This window comes from Neomonachus schauinslandi, chromosome 2, assembly GCF_002201575.2.
Source record: "Neomonachus schauinslandi chromosome 2, ASM220157v2, whole genome shotgun sequence".
NCBI lineage: Eukaryota > Metazoa > Chordata > Mammalia > Carnivora > Phocidae > Neomonachus > Neomonachus schauinslandi.
This window is the reverse complement of record NC_058404.1, coordinates 136972151-136988666: the sequence shown is the minus strand read 5'-3', so window position 1 is coordinate 136988666 and position 16516 is coordinate 136972151. Positions and strand designations below refer to the sequence as shown.

General features: G+C 39.5%; 1 protein-coding gene and 1 non-coding gene across 8 annotated transcripts in view; both read right to left on the bottom strand.

Moving 5' to 3' along the window:
* Positions 1 to 5963: 5963 nt before the first annotated feature.
* Positions 5964 to 16516, bottom strand: part of SEC31A (SEC31 homolog A, COPII coat complex component) — a 73925-nt gene continuing 63372 nt past the window's right edge. For 6 of the 7 annotated variants that reach the window (XM_021702461.2, XM_021702463.2, XM_021702468.2 and 3 more), the window contains 4 exons: positions 15722 to 15985; positions 12750 to 12869; positions 7604 to 7675; positions 5964 to 6555 (listed from right to left, as the gene is read on the bottom strand). In XM_021702461.2, coding sequence (XP_021558136.1) covers positions 6376 to 6555; positions 7604 to 7675; positions 12750 to 12869; positions 15722 to 15985 — 636 coding nt within the window. In that variant the 3' untranslated portion in view covers positions 5964 to 6375. Of the gene's footprint in view, positions 6556 to 7196; positions 7249 to 7603; positions 7676 to 12749; positions 12870 to 15721; positions 15986 to 16516 lie in introns of those variants that run through there. The other variant, XM_044912921.1, reaches the window with a different exon arrangement.
* LOC123324163 lies at positions 9100 to 9206 on the bottom strand. The gene has a single exon (XR_006539655.1). It is a non-coding gene; the product is annotated as a U6 spliceosomal RNA (small nuclear RNA).

The window sequence follows — 16516 nt, the reverse complement described above, 5'->3', positions numbered from 1 at the left end:
CATGGAAATATAGATCATTACAGAGGGAAACTCATGACTTAAGGACCTCAAGGCTGAGCAAATGTTTATTCCAAGTCCTCAAATTAGAAAACTATTTTTTTTAATGCCTCCTTACTTATTTCCAATCAAGGAAAGTGCTGCATTGATCTTTCTCCAGATTAGCAGTGAAATTAATTCTACAAAAGGAAAAAAGATATCCAATTATAAATAGGCCTGAGTTGTTTCTGTCATCTTTCTTCAAAGCTTTGATGCTTATCCAAACGTTTTCTATTCCTTTTTGAAGACTTGCAGTTAATATACAAAGATGCTGTGGGAAAGGTAGATGGATAACAGACTTCCGGAGCTGGAAGTGAAATTAGAGATCATCTAATCCTACCCCCTCATTTTACAAATGGGGATTTGGAGGCAGAAAGTGGTGGCATTTGGCTGACAGTAAGTGGCAGGGAAGACACTGAAACCATTTCTTCTCTCAGACAGGTGCCATGAAACTTTTTACTGTGACCACCAAGGGCTTCCCTCTGGTAGGTAAGGGGTTGTTTTGGCCTACTCTCTCCCCCCTCTTCTCTAAATCGCACCCTTTCCTTTGGGGGAACTGTTCCATGGGGTTTCAAATCACTGTGCTCATACTAGGGTGGACACACTATGTGGGCCAGCCAATTCTGGCATCCTATCTCTCTGGCCACAGAACTCAGGTAGGTAGTGGGCATGAGACCCACACGGAAGCAACTGGAGTTATCGTTGTGAGCAGTAATTGGGTATTGTGAGAGGTTTCCTCTCCCCTTGGTGTAACACAAGCAGTGGAGATGTAGGCTTTGGGCTGCCAGGGGCCATTTTCCCCAGCACGTAAAGACAACCTGCCTCAGAAGAAGCCAATACACAGTGCTCAATAAGCTTATCCATTTATCATAACCACATTCCTTGTTTGTGGGAAATGCCAGGTGTCTGCAGACCAATAGGAGGGGGAAGCACAAAATCAGAAAGCAGAATGCGTTTTTTGTTGTAGCAGCAGTTACTTTGGGAACAATGTGGTTTTGTGGAAGAAATGTGCTCACTAGGCTGAGATCTGGATTTGAATCCAGCAGTCTACTGCTTACCAGATGCACCAGGCAACTGGAATGAATAGCTTAGCTCCCTGGGCTGATGTGAGGACTTAGAGAGGAAGCGAAGTACCCAGCTCAAGGAAAGGTGAGGTCCCTTTAGGGTGTCCAAGCAGCACCTCCCAGGAGAGAACTCTTTGTGGACTTGGTTTCTGCCTGTTAAAACTGACTTGTTTTCTCCCGAAGACTCCTTCAGGCAAAAAAAGGGTCAGGAAAGTCATCTTACTTGGAGATATAGCCAGAGGGAAAGGAAGCTATTTTAGGTCACGTTTAGGAGATGGTTGCTTTCCTTCTTTACTACAGAAGTCTGGTTTTTTCGTTTTTTGTTTTTCAGAAGTCTGTTTTGATATTCAATTCCACCACACACATTCTAGTCCTCCTAGAGTGGGGAGTTCCTTTACTGGACAAAGTGCAAGATGAAATGATTTCTCATCATTAACCAAATGATACTTATTGGCCAGCCTTAATGGTTCCCTTGAATTATATATTATACTCACTGCCCTTTTACTTATCAGAAAAAAAAAGGTCTGGAACTTTTCTCTTACCGAATTTGAATCCATTCCGTTCCTATGATAGGCTCCCTACTGGTTCATTTTACATCGCCTATCTGGAAACACACATCTGTTTGGACATGAAGTCTCCCTACTGCACTGCATGAAGCCCTTTACAAATATCTACTGAAGTAAAGAAACCAAGTTAGTAACAATGCTAAAATGCTACTCTCTAGAGCTGGGAAGTATAATAGCCTTTAAAGGTATATAAGAGATAATGGCAGGTGTTTGAGACACAAATTTCATTAGGATTTACTTCACACAGACTAAAAATCCAACAAACTCTTGTATTTTTTTGAAATAGAAACTAGGTTTTCTCTATTTCACAAGGCTTCTGAAGCCATCCCCCCTCCAACCCCATGTTTGCACAGCGTGAACCCACTGATACACAAGAGGTGGTTTTAGAAAGGTTATGGACTTGGAAATTATAAGGCACAGCAATAAAAGCAGGAAGGTCTACCTGATGAACAATAGCCTTTTAGGTCTATGGAATGTCAGCCAAAAATTGAATTCAAATTCAACAGGGAGTACACCTCCATTAAAATAAAGACCTCAGACATTACTGAGTAATGATGTTTGTACAAAGTCATTCTAGGTGTTTTAGACTAACAACATTAACACTGTTTGCTAAATAAATCAGATCTCTAGAAACATGAATCCAGAATGCAAAAAACATGTACCACAGTTATACCAAAGTCTATTTCTATGGCGCCTGGGTGGCTCAGTTGGTTGGGCTCAGGTTATGATCTCAGGGTTGCGGGATCGACTTAGGCCCCATGTGGGGCTCCCACTCAGCAGGGGAGTCTGCTGGAGATTCTTTCTCTCTCTCCCTCTGCCCCTCCCCCCATGCTCGCTCGCTCTCAAATAAATCTTTTAAAAAAAGGTCTATTTTCTCTTGCTGGATTTTATTAGCTTTTTCAAGATCTACACCAACCACCTTAAAACCCACACATCCCATTCCTCCCCGAGCGGGTAAAAAAGCAAACAGCTGGAAATGAAAGAATGGTACAATTTGACTCCCATGAGGCTTAGATGCATACTGTGCAGCCTGGGCCTCAGGGACTGGTACAGTGACAAAGCACCGATGCTACGGAAATGTAGATGAAACAAGCAGTGTACCAGAAAGAGTGGAAATATAAAGCTAATGTTGACTGCTTTTTCTTTGTAATCTAGTTTGACTGAAAGATTTGGCATATTTATCCATTAAGACCAAAAAGTTAAGATTTTCTGTACATAAACAATCCCTCTTATTGACTGCACAATTTGAGATGCTACCTGGGACATCCTCAGCATTTGATGAACACCCACAGATCTGTCAGGGGTTCTATTTGGGAATGCTGCCACCACAGCAGTGGAATAACAAAATAAAGAGGGGCGCATGCACCCTGATGCATGTATGCATACACAAACACGTGGATGCTACTTGCTGAATCTTCACAACAGTTCCCAACGAAGTCTCCACCACAGCAGAAGGGTCAACAGTTGGCTTTGCAGTCACTTTTAGGTGAACCCAAATCTGGCTCAGGAGACAAACGGTTATCAGAGAAGTGTTAACCAGTCACCATCCCTTTTACCTTTTAGGCAGGAGTTAATCAGGGTACATCTGATTGCCAGGAACTCTACTGTCCTCCAGGATACATGGGAGTTTTCTGAATCCAAAGGAATATATAGGCTCATCGGGCTCTCAATAGTCAAGTATAGAGCAGTTGTTCCCAACTTTTTCCTGCTGCCACACTATCCAAATGCACAACGACTTCCATCAGCTATGTATCCCATTACATATAAAGATTTTCAAATGGGGCCTAAGAATACATCCATCCCACCCAGCACAAACGGTCATATGAAAAATGGAGAAGAGCAGATGCAATATAAAAAATCACCTCCCAGGGGCGCCTGGGTGGCTCAGTTGGTTAAGCAACTGCCTTCGGCTCAGGTCATGATCCTGGAGTCCCGGGATCGAGTCCCGCATCGGGCTCCCTGCTCGGCAGGGAGTCTGCTTCTCCCTCTCCCACTCCCCCTGCTTGTGTTCCCTCTCTCGCTGTGTCTTTCTCTGTCAAATAAATAAATAAAATCTTTAAAAAAAAAAAATTAAAAAAAAAAAAATCACCTCCCAGAGATCTGATACATCTCCTGGCTGACACCCAGCCCCACCTACCAGGTTCCCTCACACCCCTTTCCTTGTTTAAAATTAAGTAGGTTAAAGAAATAAAACGCACCCAATGTAAGGGCAAAACTGAACAAATTTGGGATGCAGAAGAATGACTTGTCACTATGCATGAAGTAATGGCAAGGATACAGCTGTGACTTTCCCAGACTAAACAGATCCACCGCATCTTTGTGTAATAACTTTATACAGAGGTGCCTGAATTGTGTGGGTATACAATGCAATGTCTTTGGAGGTGAAAACGTTAAAAACAGGCTCATTTACAAAATTAAGTTGGCATTTTTTTCTCTAATTTTATAAAAAAAACCTTTTTGAAAGTTGTTCTGCTTTTCTTCAAGAAAACAAACTATGCTCTTTCCATAATCTCTTGTTATCTTCATACTTCAGAGACAACACAGTATTTTGGGTTCAGCTCCTCTTACCACCATCCATTTATGTGGAACTTTTCCAAGGTTATAAGTCTTGTGGAAAAATGTCTGCACAGTAGGGGAAAAAATATCACAATGCTGTACTGAAAAAGGAGGATAACGGCTGCTCAGATGTCAGGGACACATTGTTTTTTTTACACTCATACTCGTAAAATCTTTGGGGTTGGCCAGGGCTCTACTGCTACCTACTCTTGTTTCTCCTCTTTTGGGAATTTGTTTTTTCATAAAATGCTGCCAACTATGCCACTATCATATCAGGGTAAACATAAAACAGACCCTAACTATAAGGACAACAGATGAAAAAAATTGCTAGAGGCCAGCCTGCTGTTCCGATGGGGTCTTGGGCTGACCCCACAGTTGAGAGTCAGATCCCGAAGGTCAAGCACTCACTTGCCACTCACTTCAGTGAGTCACAGAACTAAGGCGACTACACTCCCAGGCGACTGAAGGCAGGGCGCTGAGAGATCACCCCAGTCCTGAGGTTCCAATGTTCACACATGCTATCAAGGTCCTCCTTTTTTTGGTTATAAAACTATTCTGAGCTAAACACCGAGGGATTAATTTTTAAAAGAGGGGTTTTAGGGCGCCTGGGTGGCTCAGTTGGTTAAGCGACTGCCTTCGGCTCAGGTCATGATCCTGGAGTCCCTGGATCGAGTCCGGCATCGGGCTCCCTGCTCGGCGGGGAGTCTGCTTCTCCCTCTGACCCTCCCCCCTCTCATGTGCTTGCTCTCTCTCATTCTCTCTCTCTCAAATAAATAAAATCTTTAAAAAAAAAAATAAAAATAAAAAAATAAAAGAGGGGTTTTATTTGGCAAGTAGGGAATCCCAGCAAAAGAAAATGAGAGGTTCTACTTCACTCAGGATGTACAAAGCCTGACGAACTACTCTTACTCACTACTCTTACTGGAACTACTCTAACTCCTTGAAACAGCAACTCCACAGTAGTTACAATGTGTATTTTCTCAGTTTCCAACCTACTTATGTGAAATTACATAATGTAACAATGAAGAATTATTAGTATCTAATTCTCAAGATTCTATGGGGACCATTATCTTTTGTTTACCACTGTTTGTTCTTCTTTTTTTTTTTTTTTAAGATTTTACTTATTCGACAGAGAGAGACACAGCGAGAAAGGGAACACAAGCCGGGGGAGTGGGAGAGGGAGAAGCAAGCTTCCCTCAGAGCAGGGAGCCCAACGTGGGGCTTGATCCCAGGACCCTGGGATCATAACCTGAGCCGAAGGCAGACGCTTATCGACTGAGCCACCCAGGCACCCCACCACACTGTTTGTTCTTAAGACAAATTATAATAAAATCACTTAACAGAAAAACTGGCTGAAAAATGTCTGCCTTAGAGTTAGAAATTAAAGTTTTCCTTCTAAATTTAAACCTCAGAGCTCTCAGTGCCTTTTAAAAAGTGGATGAACAAATTTCTAAATATAAACTGGAGATAATTCAATCTTAAAACTGAAACAGAATATTGAAAACATTTATTAATACAAAAAAGTCAATGCATTCCACAGAATGAAAATGCTCAGTCTTTTCCAACAGATATTTAAAGCTAGTGATCCCACTCTTCATTAATCTTTCCTAAAATCTATGTAGCAACCTCTAGATTTAGTTATTTGTTCAGGACCTGAGTGAAGCCAAAGACACAAAAAATAGGGATTAAACTAAACTCTGAGCAGCTGTTTAAAAAAAAAAAGACTATATACACATAAAACAGGATTACACACTTTAATGTGATTGACACAGAGGAAGTAGGGAGGACACGAAAGAAACTTAGTTTTAGCTCCGCTTTATGCATAACCAGATGCTCTTTTTCCAAAAAGTATACTGAGGTTTTAAAAACCACATTTTATCAGAATACTTCAGGAAAACACACTAAGTGTAATCCAGGAAATACACTATTTGCAGAATAGGAAAATCATCATGGGCAATAAAAGATTAAAACAAGAGAAAGCACCTGGGTTTTGAGCAGTTCTAAGGTGAGTATATCTGCAGAAATAGTGTAAATGCTCTTGACTGGCTGTTAATGGAAACATGCTAATGAGGATTGGTCCATATCTTAACATTTTTTAAAATATGTTTCTTTGGAAAAATGGCAATATGGGCTGGGAGTAAAGATGTGTCCTCTTAGACACCCAGCTTATTGGCCTGGGTGAGAACGACTTTGAGAACTGGCATGAAAGCTGAGGTCTCACTGAAGTTGCTGGTGCTAACTATGTGGGTGTGGATGGTCAATCCTTCTGAGTAGTTTCGCGATTCAATGCTCCTTGCAATGTTGTGTAAACCACTGATGATTGTGGGTGAAAGCTGAAATAAAGGTAGAATCAAGAGAAAAAAATTAAGTTAAGGAAGAATTTCCCATAAACCCTGATATTTAAAAGGAGACTGAAACAAATATTATAAAAAAGCAAATAAACCATTTCGCTTTTCTAAAAATAGTTTTTTGGACCAAGCAACTCTTTAAGTTATAAAGGAGAACCATGACAAGATGATTAATGTAAGGAGATTATTATGAATTATGAACATGTATGAGTCAGTTAATTTTTTTATAGAAGCCAGCTTTTCTCCCCCAAGTTGAAATGCTAACATCTTTCTCCACTTAAGAGCGTTAATTCTTCAAATATTTTAGATATAGCCTCACACCTTTTAAAACTTTTCCCATGCACATGAAGGAATTTAAAGGTTCTTAATCATTTTATCTCAACGTAAGGACCCAATGTACTCTAAAACCATGTCTACAGTAGAGACCCTAAACTTTCGGTCCACTTGTGTTCATAGGGCAGCAGCTACCATGTACTCAATTTATCAATTCTTCACTGCTTTTTGTAATCTTACCATCTCTTAAAACCGTAACATCTCGTTTTTATCCCATGTCATTACTTGGATTATATGCCTATACTTCTGAGAGAAGAATTTATTTTGGATCAGTCCATGGACCACACCACTTCCACTGTTACATCAAATTTCTTTGGTTCTCATGACATGAGTGGTTATTTTTATCTGATGGGATTGATGTGAGGAATGGAGAAGAGGAATGTTAAAATGCAGAAAATATAGCCACATATAAAACGAACAGAAGGCCAGTTAACTTAGGGCCAATACAAAGCAGATTATATTTCTACTCTCTGTTATAAGAAAAGTTAAAATTGCACCCCTATCTCACAAACACACACCCTCTCTCCTATTCCCTCATCCCCAAATTTAAATGACATATAAAATTCAGTTAGAGAAAGCCCATTCTATCACTGTCATCACAATTTTGCCCCCAAATATATTACATGCTAGTGCTGATGAGATGTTTACTAGAAACTAGGAATAAATGATTATTATGAATCCTTTTTCCCCATAAACTTACTGTCTGTTCCCTAAGTTTATCATACAGAAACTCCAAGCGTTTGCTGGCGTCATCTAGCTTCCTCTTGGTTTGCTGTAGGAGAAGAAAAACAGATGTGTTACATTTGGATACTTAACTTTTATCCAAAGACCTTGCCCTATCTCATTTCACTAACCCTTACACTCCTGATGCTGAACAGCTTCATTTTATAAAGAAACGGAGGCAACTATGACTCAGAAACTTGAACAGACCATTAGGACAGAGTTCAGTAACCTATTAATGGGGAAGGGTAGAAGGATACGGGGCTTCCTTCTGGAGTGCAAACTGGAGTAGTGGTTGGATTTCACATGAACTGTCAGCTCATTTGACAAGGTGTGTGCATGTATAACTGCACTATCCACAAGCAACAGGAAGGGCCATCTGGAGGCAGCAGTGGGTCACTGTATTACAGAAAAGAGGATCTAAGGACAGCTATTTACAACAGCAGCAAACACAGAAGTGAACTGGAATCTTACTGTAACCTTTCAAAAATATTACTTATATACTCAGTCACATTAATATGTTTAATCCTGCTTCTGAGCTTTCTTTTTTCTTTTTTTAAGTAGGACCCATGCCCAGCGTGGGGCTTGAACTCATGACCCCCGAGATCAAGACCTGAGCTGAGATCAAAAGTTGGATGCTTAACTGATGGAGCAACCCAGGTGCCCCTTTTTCTGAGCTTTTAAAACACCAAGAAGGAAAAAAAAGAAAATTACCTTCTGGTGGCTTAAGATTACTAAAAGGGAAGTAGTAAAATGAGTTCTTACATCAAGGAGTCCTCCCACCTCCCAATCCTCGCTCTAGAAATATAGTGAGAGAAAACTATTCTAAAACTAAAATTAAAGGTTTCAATTACAATGTAATTAAGCTAATAATGTACATTATGCAACAGCTTTAGAAGTGACACTGTTTTTCAGTATTTATTGAGTGCCTACTATGTGCCATGCTCATGTCTCAGGGACCTCAAATTCTATTGGGTGGGAAAAAGATACTAAATAAACAGTATGTTGTAGATGAGATGGTGATGAATGCCATGAGTAAAGAGTTAACAGAGTGAGGAGCTAGAAGTTTAGGAGTATGAGGTGGTAAAGAAAGGCTGGATAGCTACTGGGACATTTGAGAAGCCTGGAAAAAGGGTGGAGTGAGTAATGCAGTTATGTGGGGGAAGATTCCAGGCAGAAGGAGCAGCAAGTACAAAGCTGTTGATGCTGACATGCTCTTGGTATGTTGGAGGAAGGAATGTCAATCCATCAAAAGAGAAAGGAAAAGCTCTGAATATTTCCCCACGGAGATGATGTTAGCTGTGGGTTTTTCATATACGGCTTTTATTATGTTGAAGTATGTTCCCTCTACACCTACTTTGTTGAGGGTTTTTATCAGGAATGGATTTTGTACTTTGTCAAATGCTTTTTCTGCATCTATTGAAATGACCATGTAGGTTTTTATCCTTTTTCTGCCGGATGTGATGCATCACTTTGATTGGTCTGTGAATATTCACAAATTTGTGTGTCATCCTTGTGCAGGGACCATGCTAATCTTCTCTATATTGGTCCAATTTTAGTATATGTGCTGCTGAAGTAAGCAATGACTGATCTATGAATACTGAACCAGCCTTGCATCCCGGGAATAAATCCCACTTGACTGTGGTGAATAATTTTTTTGTTTGTTGGTGAATGATTTTTTGTTTTTTTTTTAAAGATTTTATTTATTTATTTGACAGAGAGAGAGAGAGACAGCGAGAGAGGGAACATAAGCAGGGGGAGTGGGAGAGGGAGAAGCAGGCTTCCCGCCGAGCAGAGAACCCAATGCGGGGCTCGATCCCCAGACCCTGTGATCATGACCTGAGCCAAAGGCAGACGCTTAATGACTGAGCCACCCAGGCGCCCCAGTGAATGATTTTCTTTTAAAGATTTATTTATTTGAGAGAGAGAGAGAGAGAGAGAGCGCGCGCGCGCAAGAGCACGTGAGTGGGGGGAGGGGCAGACAGAAAGGGAGAGAGAATCTCAAGCAGACTCTGCACTGAGCACAGAGCGTGATGTGGGACTTGATCTCATGACCCCAAGATCATGACCTGAGATGAAACCAAGAGTCAGAAGCTCAACTGACTGAGCTACCCAGGTGCTCCTGTGAATGATTTTTTTAATGTATCAACATACCAATAGCATTTTTCATAGAACTAGAACAAGTAATCCTATAATTTGTATGGAACCATAAAAGACCCCAAATAGCCAGAGCAATCTTGAAAAAGAACAGCAAAGCTGAAGGTGTCACAATTCTGTACTTCAAGTTATATTACAAAGCTGTAGTAATCAAGACAGTATGATACTGGCACAAAAACAGACACATAGATCAATGAAACAGAATAGAAAATCCAGAAATAAACTCACAATTATATGGTCAAATAATCTTCGACAAAGGAGGCAAGAATACCCAATGGGAAAAAGACAGTCTTTTTAACAAATGGTGTTAGGAAAACTGGACAGCTACATGCAAAAGAATGAAACTGGACCACTTTCTCACACTATACACAAAAATAAACTCAAAATGGATTAAAGACATAAATATAAGACAGGAAACCATAAAAATCCTAGAAGAGAACACAGGCAGTAATTTCTCTGACATCAGCCATAGCGACATTTTTCTAGATATGTCTCCTCAAAGGAAATAAAAAGCAAAAATAAACTACTGGGACTACATCAGAATAAAAAGCTTCTGCACAGCAAAGGAAACAATAAACAAAACTGAAAGGCAATGTACTGAATGGGAGAAGATATTTGCAAATGACATATCCAGTAAAGGGTTAGTATCTAAAATATATAAAGAACTGATATAACTCAACACCCCCCCCAAAAATAATCCAATTAAAAAATGGGCAGAAGACATGAATGACATTTCTCCAAAGAAGACATACATGTGGTCAGTAGACAAATGAAAAGATGCTCAATATCACTCATCATCAGGGAAATACAAGTCAAAACTACAATGAAATATCATCTCACATCTGTCAGAATGGTTAAAATCAACAACACAAGAAACAACACAGTGTCGGTGATGATGTACAGAAAGGGGAACCCTCTTGCACTATTAGTAGGAATGCAAACTGGTGTAGCCACTCTGGAAAACAGTATAGAGGTTCCTCAAAAAGTTAAAAATAGAACTACCCTATGATCCAGCAAGCGTACTACTATTTACCCCCAAAATACAAAAACACTAATTCAAAGGGATACATATACCCCTATGTTTATTGCAGCATTATTTACAATAGCCAAACTATGGAAGCAACCCAGTGTCCACTGATAGATGAATAGATAAAGAAGATGTGGTATATATACACAACAGAATATCATTCAGTCATAAAAAGAATGAAATCTTGCCATTTGCAACAACATGGATGGAGCTAGAGAGTATAATGCTAAATACATAAGTCATTCAGAGAAAGACAAATATATGATTTCACTCACATTTGGAATTTAAGAAACAGAATAAACTACCAAAGGAAAAAAAAAGAGAGAGAGACAAACTAAGGAACAGACTCTAAACTACAGAGAAGAATATGATGGTACCCAGAAGGCAGGTGAGTGGAAGGATGGGTGAAATAGGTGATGGGGATTAATGAGTGCGCTTATCATGATGAGCACTCAGTACTGTACAAAATTGTTGAAGCACTGTATTATATACCTGTAATGAATTAAAAAAAAAAAAAGAAGAAGAGAGAGAAAGAGATGAAGATATCAAGCATAACATTACAAACTAAGTCATGCTGCAAAATTACCTTGTGTTGTCTGGACATAACTTAAGTGAAAATACGTATTACAGCAATATTGTAAAAATGATTCCAGCTATTGATGAAAAGGACTTGTGTGGAAGAGAACCCTGATAGTCCCTGCTCAAAGTTAATCTCATTTAGCTACCGGCAGGAGCGCTACCCCAGGGGCAGAGTCAGTTGGGCAGGATAGGATATTAGGACTTTCCCCCCTAACTGGTTACAGGAATTACAGGAACAGTTTGTCTTTTGTGGTTCTCTTCTGCCCAGGGCTCCTGTGGACCCAGAAGGAAGATGATATGTTGACCTAGAGGAGTTTAAACTCAACAAAAATTTATTGAGCTGGGCTGTGTACTACGTGTCTTCTCAACCTCTCTATACTGACTCATGCCTGAAGGAGAGCTGGAGTTTTCCTTCATTTTTATTAGGACTCTTCTATTTTTGAATGACTGTGTCCTATTCAGAGGTGTTCACAGGGGACAGTGTATGCTAGGCTATCTGCTTCATCTGCTCTCTGTTCCTCACTCAGTGTTTCCATCACTTCCAGAATGCTAGGCACGATGCTAACCTTTCCCTGCCTCTGCTTTCCTGACACATTTAGTACAGGGAATAGCCTTCTAAAGGACCAGAAGAAAGCTGCACATATTAATACTCAATGTTTGATGAAACAACAAATTCCAGAAGCTGTTTTTCAAGCAGACAAGTGGCCAGTGGCTAAATAAACATATTCAATGTTTACTGGCAGAAACTGAGATTTCATCTAAAACAAGACCAGCCTTGTTGGATTTTTGTTGTTGCCAATACACAGGCATCCTCTAAATAAACTAAGTAAAATCAGTTGCTTTAACTATGAATAGGACTCTAGACTCTAAAACAATTATTTTTAAGATCTTTGCAAAGTTACATATAAGATTATCTACTTTTAAAAGCTTTGATCTAAGCTCAGAAAGAAAGCCCAAACCTGAATTTCTTACATACCACCATTCTGTTCTATTTATGGGCCAAACCCGAGGTTTGCTACTGAGGGGCAGTGCAGCATAGTGAGTGAGAGCATACATTCTGGACCTAAGCTGGGTCTGAATTCTGGCTCTGACCTTGGGTGTTACTTAACAGCTTTTTGCTTACTTTAGTTTTCTGTAAAATAAAGATGACAAATTTACCTACCATGGGGTTGCTGTGAGGATTAAATATTTACATATAAAAGAAATTAAATACATTTTTACACGTAAAGCAAACTATATAAGTGCTAGTTTTATTACTATTGTACAAACTTCTAAAGTATATCCTGTAAGACTTCAGGCAATTACACAAGAGCTCCATAAGTGATTATTTTAAATAAGCAAAATATGAGAAAAAAATACATACAGGATCTGTGGCTGAAGAGAGGCAGCGCTGAATAAGATCCTCAAATGTGGTCTTTAGAATGAGGTGCTCATCTGGAATAGGTTTCTTGGTAATTTTTTCTGTTGGCAAAGACTGCACATGCTGGAAGAAATAATACCATAAAATGACCAGAAACGACCAGAAACTATACACAAAGCCCTGAAACTCTGTGATAAAGAGAAACCAACTAACTACCTTGTAGATAGGCTGTTAAAATCAAATGACAAATTAACATGTGAAATCCCTTGGGGATAAGTAAAAATGAAAATCAGATATTCAGTAGAAGGTACAGGCTTCTACATCTTTGATTTTCAAAAACAGAACTGGATATAAAGAATTTGGTCAATTATGGAACATATGTTGGTTACTATTGTATGTATCTGGTGGGAAGTAGACAACAGACCTACCATGCCAGTAGGAAATAAAAAGAACAAGGCATTTACAAAGCTGGCTAGTTAGAGTGGCTGCTTGCTCTGCTGTTGGCTCATTTGTTTATCTTGGCATTCTTCTGTTCTTTGGTTTACTCTTGAAGGTTGGTAACTGGTCTATCATCAAATTGCAAGATTTTTTTTTTAAGATTTTATTTATTTATTTGAGAGAGAGAGAGAGCGTGAGAGAGAGCACAAGTAGGGGGAGGGGCAGAGGCAGAGGGAGAAGCAGGGTCTCCACTGAACAGGGAGCCCAATGTGGGGTTCAATCCCAGGACCCTCGGATCTGACCTGAGCCAAAGGCAGCTGCTTAACTGAGCCAGCCAGGTGTCCCCAAACTGCCAAGATTAAGTCAAAAGCTGGGATATAAGAGACCATAATGTTACTGAATGTACAGATGGAAAGACAAGGAATGTTTTTTTTGTTGTTTTTTTTTTAAAAGATTTTATTTATTTATTCATGACAGAGAGAGAGAGAGAGAGAGGCAGAGGGAGAAGCAGGCTCCCAAGGAGCAGGGAGCCCAATGCAGGACTCGATCCCGGGACCCTGGGATCATGACCTGAGCCGAAGGCAGACGCTCAACCATCTGAGCTACCCAGGCGCCCGGAATGTTTGTTTTTAAAGTTCTGATTTATTAGTTCATTCATTCAAAAATATTAGGCAATTATGTGCCAGGCACTGTGTATTTGTGAGCCAACTGAGAAATGATCTCAACTCTCTGGCAATTTATTAGGCTAAAAGAAGAAAAAGAAAGTTTTAAAGTGTCATAAAAAAAGTTTACATTTACTGTCTTAATGAAAGATGTTACTTGAAAAAAAAGTAAAAAAATAAAATGCCATCAATACATGTTAAGATAGCAACTGTATTGCTATTTAATTGCTAATAAGTTAACAGTAATGGAACCAACAGATAATATAACTAGAATTTAACTGAGGGGAAAGCTCTCTCCAAGAAATTATATCAGAAGGACAAGTAGGAGTTAACTAGTTAAATGAGAAAGGAAAAGCATTCTGGGTAGAGGAACATGTACAAAGGAAGGATCATGATTCAGGGGACTAAAAGGAGGCCAGTGTAGCTGGAGCAGAGATAGCAAGGAGGAGTATGAAGCTGAGGGCTTCCAGACAATGTTAAATATTTTGGTCTTTATCCTCAGAGCAATGCTTTAAACAAAGAGGAGACAAGAGCAGATAGATGGATCAAAGGCAGACCAATTAGAGGATCCTGCACTGCTGAAAATTGGGGATGAAGGCAGCATAGATTAGACTGGAAGTGTAGACCAGGGATTTGAGAGAGATGTTAAAATAGTATCAACAAGATTTAGGGATAGATTTGAAAGTGGGATTAAAGGAAAAGAGTATAAAGATGATTCTCAGGTTTTCGGCTAGATTAAATAGGAAGGATTATGGTGCCATTCACTGAAACAGGAAACACCAAGTTTTTGAAGGCCAGGTTTGGGAGGGGTATAAGGTATAAGGGGTATAAGGCTTCAGAAATGTTGAGTGTGAGGTGCCTCGGAGACATCGAGGTAGGCAGGTAGCTGGATGTAATGGCCTGGCTGAACACATACATCTTGTGCAGCATTCCCTTCCGATGGTAACTGAGGTTCTGGTCTAGATGAGTAAAGCATGAACACCCCAGGTCTAAACAAAAGTGAATGGCTGGGTAGCTTCCTAAACTAGCATAGACTTGTAATCATAAAAAAAAATTAACAATGATCTTTATAATTTATAGTCCTGTGGAAAAAAAGTCAGTTCTCCCACCTCCATCAAAACACTGGTTTTTATAATTTAGAAGTTCCTTAGGTAGAACTCTCTCTTAATAGTAAAGCATACCCTTGTGATAGAGATACATCTTTATAAATTTGACTTTAATGAATCAAAGACAAAACCAAAACTAGTTTTATACTTTGTGCAGGGATTTGTTTCATCTTCTTATGTTAACTTTGACCCAAGCTCTTCACTTTTCATGAACAGATCAAAATGTTTATCTTTGTATGTCTAAGTCAGTTATATGTGATTTTTTTAATCATCTAGAACCCTGCCAACTAGCTGTATGTGAAAAGCAAGTACAAATTTATATCTCCATCTGAAGGTATGCTGTATATTATTAGCTCTTACACATACACAAGAAAAGATATAACTCATTACATTTTTATTTTATATTTTAAAGGGAAAAACCTTTGGAAATAGCTTCTGCTTAGCAAGCCTGGCTGAAAATATGGATTCAACTGATCTAAAATTATGGCTACGGATTAGGGCAAATGAAATACTGCAATTGTCAAGTTAGTGTAAACATACACTAGCAAATATATGAGCCTCTTCTAGAAAGTTTACGGCCACGTAATTGAAAAATATCTACGCATGATCAATCTTAAAAAAAGGGTTACTATTATTTATTTAGGTTGTCTTAATTGAAACCAAATTTAGATGTTCATTAATAAAGGTGTAAACATCAAAGTTAACACATTAAAAAAATGAACTGAAACAGAGCCATCTCCCCATTCCACTTATGCAGATTTACTGTTACCTGGATGGTATTTCCAATAGGAGCCCCGGGGGCGCCTTCAATATTGGGCTTGGAGAAAGATGGTGGCATGCCTGCTTGACCGAGGGGTTGTTGTATGCCATGGAAGGTCTGGCCACCCGCAAGATGTGGCTGTGGAAATGAAGCTTGGCTTGACAGAGGTACGGGAGCTGAAGGCTGTTGCGGCAGCATCTGTGACTGGGGGTCACCCAAAGGGTTCATGATTGGTGATGTGATGGGAACAGGAGGCATAAAGTTTTCAGGCATCTTTTAAAAGACAGAAATAAAAGACACCAAGCATAAGAAAAAGAGTATCATTTACTCACCTTTAAATAAGGTTAACATTTAAAAAAACAGAATACTTTTTTCAAATGAAATTTTATGCAGAATTCTAGAGTAAAACATAAAAGTAGAGCTAATCTGGCTAAGAGGGATAGAGAGCTCAAAACTGGACCTCTCAGTTTCCCCTTTGTCTTCCATACTTCCTCTCATATGGGGAGCCAAAACATGGTGTTTTGAAAGAGGATGTTAAAGTCTAGAGGATTGGGGCACCTGGGTGGCTCAGTTGGTTAAGCGACTGCCTTCGGCTCAGGTCATGATCCTGGAGTCCCTGGATCGAGTCCCGCATCGGGCTCCCTGCTCAGCAAGGAACCTGCTTCTCCCTCTGACCCTCCCCCCTCTCATGTGCTCTCTCTCTCTCGTTCTCTCTGTCTCAAATAAATAAATAAATAAATAATCTTAAAAAAAAAAAAAAGTCTAGAGGATTATATCTAGCCATAGTGGAATCAGATATGCCAA